The 6,000-nt window shown below is 47.5% G+C and overlaps 1 protein-coding gene across 4 annotated transcripts in view; it reads left to right on the plus strand.

Moving 5' to 3' along the window:
• Window positions 1-5,027, plus strand: part of csgalnact2 (chondroitin sulfate N-acetylgalactosaminyltransferase 2) — a 59,158-nt gene extending 54,131 nt beyond the window's left edge. For all 4 annotated transcript variants that reach the window (XM_041176316.1, XM_041176317.1, XM_041176318.1 and 1 more), the window contains 2 exons: window positions 2,213-2,294; window positions 3,879-5,027. In XM_041176316.1, coding sequence (XP_041032250.1) covers window positions 2,213-2,294; window positions 3,879-4,171 — 375 coding nt within the window. In that variant the 3' untranslated portion in view covers window positions 4,172-5,027. The remainder of the gene's footprint in view (window positions 1-2,212; window positions 2,295-3,878) is intronic.
• Window positions 5,028-6,000: the final 973 nt, after the last annotated feature.

The following is a 6,000-nucleotide window of genomic DNA, read 5'->3' on the forward strand; positions in this document are numbered from 1 at the left end:
ATATACATTACCCTTTCCTCCCTCCTTCCAATATGTCCTCCAAACACTCCATGATGCAGCACAACTCTGGTATAATTGCTCCAGCATCAAAGGATCTTTGAACTTCTAAGAAGACCATTTCTTATTGTAGATGTGTTTTTAATTTCTAAATGAATTGGGAGGAGAATAGACACATTTCAATCTGTAAAAGTGTGAATTGAAAGTTTCATTTGGTCTCTGGGCTCCACTAACATTACAATTGGATTGAAATTGATTTTGAAATCCTCTACTTCCTCTATTCCAATGATTTAATGAAAGTTGGGAAGTACATGGGATTGAGGGATGTTTTATTTATTTATGGTAGAATGTTCCATTCCTTGCCAGAATCTACTTCCTGTTCTAGCAGATTGGTTTAATAATTCTCAGTCATGCTACTGAATAATTGTGTGTGGAGTAATGAAATGTTTTTTCACATTGTCTGTTGAAGTCTTGGGAAGCAAGGTGCTCTTGTTCACCTCTGTCCCCCACCAGGACAGTCTTTGAGCTCCATGCTTCTCATCCACCACCACCCTTCTCTGCCTGGCTGAACTTGTTCTCGCGATGAATAGTTTCTCTTTTCATATCTCACTTCCTCTAAGTAAAAGGTACCCACATGGGCCCTGGCCCCTAGTAATGCCTGTTTTTTAGTGTGGGGTTTTGTGGAAAACTCCTTGTTACAGTCTATTCGGGCTCCCTCCCCAAATGTTGTTTTTCTGATGTATCGATGACTCTATTGGTGCCGATCCCTGTTCTCGTCCAGACTGGAAAAATTAATCAACGTTGCTTCCAGTTTCCGCCATTTTCTCACCCTCACATGGTCCATCTCCAACACTTCCCTTCCCTCTCCATTTCTGGGGAGAGACTGTCTACTAATCATTCCAAGCCCACAGACTCCCACAGCTACCTTGGGCTATGCTTTCTCATGTCCTGCTTCTTGTAAGGATGCCATCCCATTCTCCCAGTTTCTCTGTCTCCATTGCATCTATTCTGATGATGACACCTTTCATAACGGTGCTTCCAACATATCTTCCTTTTTCCTCAACCGAGAATTCCACCCACCCACAACAGCCCCACTGAAGTTGATAGGGCCCCCACCCCTCCCCCTCCCTCCCCAGAAGAGTTCCTTTTGTCCTCACTTTTCACCCCACCAGCCTTCACGTTCAAAGGACCATCTTCACCCATTTCAACCACCTGTCGTGATGCTACCACCAAATGCATTTTTTCCCTTTTCCTGCCCTGTCAGCATTCCAATGGGATCATTCCCTCCATGACACCCTGGCCCACATCTCTATCACCCCCAACACCTTGTCCTCTTCCCATGGCACCTTCCCATGCAATCATAGGAGGTGCAGCACCTGCCCTTTTATCTCTTGTGTCCTCACTGTCCATGGCCCCAAACACTTATTTCAGCAGTGCTTTACGTGTACTTTCAATTTAGTACGCTGTATTTGCTGTTCCAATGCTGTCTCCTCTACATTGAGGAGACCAAACGCAGACTATGGTGACCACTTTGCGGAACACCTCCACTCAGCCCACAAGCATAACCCCAACCTTCTGGTTGCTTGCCATTTTAATTCGCCACTTTGCTCCCATGCTCACAATTCTGTCCTCTGCCTGCTATAATGTTCCAGTGAAGCCCAACACAAACTGGAGGAAGAGCACCTCATCTTCCAATTAGGCACTTTACAATCTTCTTGACTCAACATTAAGTTGAACTCTGAAGACCATAAACTCTGTCCTTCATTTCATTCATTTTTTTTTGTCAAGTGCCATTCTGTACCTTGTTTTCATACCTTTGCTTAATTTGGACGGAGCTGTCCTTTACTCTCCCATTAACACTTGCTCTGGACCTATGCTTTGTTTCTTTACTACAACCATTACTACTCCATTTGCCTTTTGTTCTATGACATCTTTATTGTTTAATCTCTCCCACCCTCTAACCTATCCTTGACCTTCCCTTTTGTTCCACCTGACACTAACCCCCCCACCCCCCCACCCCCCCATTTTCTCAACAAAAAAAAAATCACATTTCTACCTTTTTAGTTCAGATGAAGAGTCATATTAGACTCGGAATGTTAGCTCTGTTTCTTTCGCCACAGATGCTGCCAGACTTCCTGAGTTTTTCCAGCATTTTCTGTTTTTATCTTGCTTTTGTTCCACAAGCTTGGTTTATTTCTTTCTAATCTTCACACAGGTGCATAAGAAAGATTCAGGGTTTTGGCGAGATTTTGGATTTGGGATGACTTGTCAATATCGCTCCGATTTCCTCACTATTGGTGAGTTGACCATAAAATTAAACCGCAGATTGTATCCTGTTGTACAATCCTTGTTGTGGAAGTTATTCATCTGTCCTTTCTGTCAGTCACTGGCAGTTAGGAGTGACCCTTACATCTGGTGGATAGACAGCACTCCTAGTGCCCAAGTCAACTGTTTCAGGTAAAAAAAGATGTTCTGGCAATGAACCCACTGCACTAGTGACTTGATGACACCATGTCGGCCAGAGCACGGTTAAGTTGCAGTTTGACCGGAGCACTCTTGCTGCCTTGAACTGGCTGTGGCTCAGTGAGTAGCACTCTTGTTTCTGAATCAAAAGATTCCAGTCCCACCCCAGAGACTGGAGGACATAATCTAGGCTGACCCTCAGTCTAGTGCTGAAGGAGTGCTGCACTGTTGGAGATGCACCGCCAGCTCATGAGGGCGCAAAAGATCCTAGGGTCACTATTCAAAGAAGTGGAGTGCTCCCCGATGTCCTGGCCAACATTTATCTCTTAACCAACAACACTTTTTTTAAGAAAAAGATTATCTGGTCATTGTCATATCACTGGTTGTGGGACATTGCAACCTGCAACAAATGTGCAACTTGGTTTCTGCATTTCCTACATTACAATGCATGGGTGTTATATAAATGCAAGTCATTATTTACTTTTTACTACTTTACATGATTGATATTGTGTTTCTCTACTGCTTTCAGCACCATTGCATGCAATCAACTCTTCCTGTTGCATCTTACATAGATGCTAGACCAGATACTATCTTGGAACTGATGATAGCCTGGTAGTTCATTGGAACCCTGTCCACTAGGTCAATTTGCAATCCTGATGGCACAGTGGAATGTATAAGCTGCCTCCACAATCACCATAAAATGGTGCTGCCCACACAGTGAAACTCAAATGCAACATGTCATGGGGTGAGGAGCCATTGACTCACGTCCACACTCTCTCATGTTTACGCCTGGAGATTCCTCCCTCTGGCAATCGCCCATCATCTCTTTGGCTCACATTCTGATGAGTTTGGATTTGGTTGGACAGCAGTCACTTAGATGCATTTAATAACATTATTAAGTGGTGCAGCACAAAAAGAGACCATTTGACCCATTGTGCCTGTGCCAGCTCTTTGTAAGTTAGTCCCACTTCACTGCCCTCTCCCATTGCCCTGCAAATTTTTCCTCCAAGTATTTATTAATTTTCCATTTGAATGTTATTGAATCTACTTTCACCGCCCTTTCAGAGAGCACTCTTTTGGATTATAGGCAGGAATTAGCACTAAAACTGTCAATATTCTCTGACGTTTTCCCCAAATATTTAGCTAGCATCGGTCAGCCTTTGAGAACATTGTAGTTCAAACCTCACTCCAGAACTTAAGCAAGTAGGTCATAATCCAGATTGACAGTCCAGTGCACCATCAACTCCACCACACCACCCCTCCCCAGCCCCCTGAAGAACAAAACTATTGCAGTTTGCAGGCTTTTGTGCACAAAACACCTGCCAAGTTGGTTCCACTGCCTTTCAAGATAACGTTGTGGGACACGTCTGGAATGTGACGCCACATTACATGACTACAAATTTATCCTTCCTCTGCAGGTGGCTTTGACCTGGATGTGAAAGGATGGGGAGGGGAGGACGTCCACCTGTACAGGAAGTACCTCCACAGTGACCTGATTGTGGTGAGGACGCCGGTCTCTAGCCTCTTCCACCTGTGGCACGAGAAGCATTGTGCGGATGAGCTGACTCCAGAACAGTATCGAATGTGTATTCAGTCAAAAGCCATGAATGAGGCTTCCCAGGCTCACCTTGGGATGTTGGTGTTCCGAGAGGAGATTGAGGCCCATCTCCGCAAGCAAGCTTACAGAACTGACAGTGACATTCCTGACTGAGTCAGAGATCTTTGCCACTCGACCTGTTAAGGCTTTTAATTTGTAGTCTTTGGGTCAGGACCTTTTGTGTGCTTTATAATGGGACCACAGATGTCTAGAAAATGTATCACATTGTGCTGTTGCAGTGCTTGATTAATGGCACTAAATGCGCTGATGAGTTTATACATCTAGAAGGAGCTCAGCAATGTGTGTGCCATTCGCCCTTGCAATGCAAGCAGATCTGAGATCCCAGATACCCAGGAGTTCCAGGGTGTTGGAGGAAAGAATTTGCCACTTCAAGTATATCCTGTCCACAGAGAGGGCTTTCGCCCTCCTGCTTGCCCTGCTCTGTTGCTTCGCAGTACGCTCGCACTGTAGTTCGAGAGCGATGGGCTGCACGTGGCTCAGGAAATTGCAGGGTTTCAGTGTGAATTAACGGGATAATTGACTAGCTATGGAACAGTATTAATATTCTGTGAATAGGACCACAAATTTCCACACTTTCTTTAAACTGTTTCTGGCCATCTGTAGGAGGCTGTACAAAACCATGCTGGTTAACGACCAGCTAGGACCTGGGAGCACCTCCTGTGTGTACATGCAGACCAACTTGGCTCATTTGATTCTGGGCCTGAAGGCTCTGTGTTCAAAGCCAAATGAAGCACATCGTGCACGCTGCATTGTCAGGGGTGCTGTCCTTTGAACGAGATGTTCAACCAAGGCTCCGTCCCATGGTGCTATTCAAAGATGGGGTTTCCCGGTGCCTCTGTCCATGCTCTTTCGTGCTCTCGCTCTCTCTGACTGCCTGCCTCTCTCTCTGACTGCCTGCCTCTCTCTCTGACTGCCTGCCTCTCTCTCTGACTGCCTGCCTCTCTCTCTGACTGCCTGCCTCTCTCTCTGTCTGCCTGCCTCTCTCTCTGTCTGCCTGCCTCTCTCTCTCTGTCTGCCTGCCTCTCTCTCTCTGTCTGCCTGCCTCTCTCTCTCTGTCTGCCTGCCTCTCTCTCTGTCTGCCTGCCTCTCTCTCTGTCTGCCTGCCTCTCTCTCTCTGTCTGCCTGCCTCTCTCTCTCTGTCTGCCTGCCTCTCTCTCTCTCTCTCTGTCTGCCTGCCTCTCTCTCTCTCTCTCTGTCTGCCTGCCTCTCTCTCTCTCTCTCTGTCTGCCTGCCTCTCTCTCTCTCTCTCTGTCTGCCTGCCTCTCTCTCTCTCTCTCTGTCTGCCTGCCTCTCTCTCTCTCTCTCTGTCTGCCTGCCTCTCTCTCTCTCTGTCTGCCTGCCTGCCTCTCTCTCCCTCTGTCTGCCTGCCTGCCTCTCTCTCTCTGTCTGCCTGCCTCTCTCTCTCTGACTGCCTGCCTCTCTCTCTGACTGCCTGCCTCTCTCTCTGACTGCCTGCCTCTCTCTCTGACTGCCTGCCTCTCTCTCTGACTGCCTGCCTCTCTCTCTCTCTGACTGCCTGCCTCTCTCTCTCTCTGACTGCCTGCCTCTCTCTCTCTCTGACTGCCTGCCTCTCTCTCTCTGACTGCCTGCCTCTCTCTCTCTGACTGCCTGCCTCTCTCTCTCTGACTGCCTGCCTCTCTCTCTCTGACTGCCTGCCTCTCTCTCTCTGACTGCCTGCCTCTCTCTCTCTGACTGCCTGCCTCTCTCTCTCTGACTGCCTGCCTCTCTCTCTCTGACTGCCTGCCTCTCTCTCTCTGACTGCCTGCCTCTCTCTCTCTGACTGCCTGCCTCTCTCTCTCTGACTGCCTGCCTCTCTCTCTCTGACTGCCTGCCTCTCTCTCTCTGACTGCCTGCCTCTCTCTCTCTGACTGCCTGCCTCTCTCTCTCTGACTGCCTGCCTCTCTCTCTCTGACTGCCTGCCT

Source organism: Carcharodon carcharias, chromosome 28 (assembly GCF_017639515.1).
Source record: "Carcharodon carcharias isolate sCarCar2 chromosome 28, sCarCar2.pri, whole genome shotgun sequence".
NCBI lineage: Eukaryota > Metazoa > Chordata > Chondrichthyes > Lamniformes > Lamnidae > Carcharodon > Carcharodon carcharias.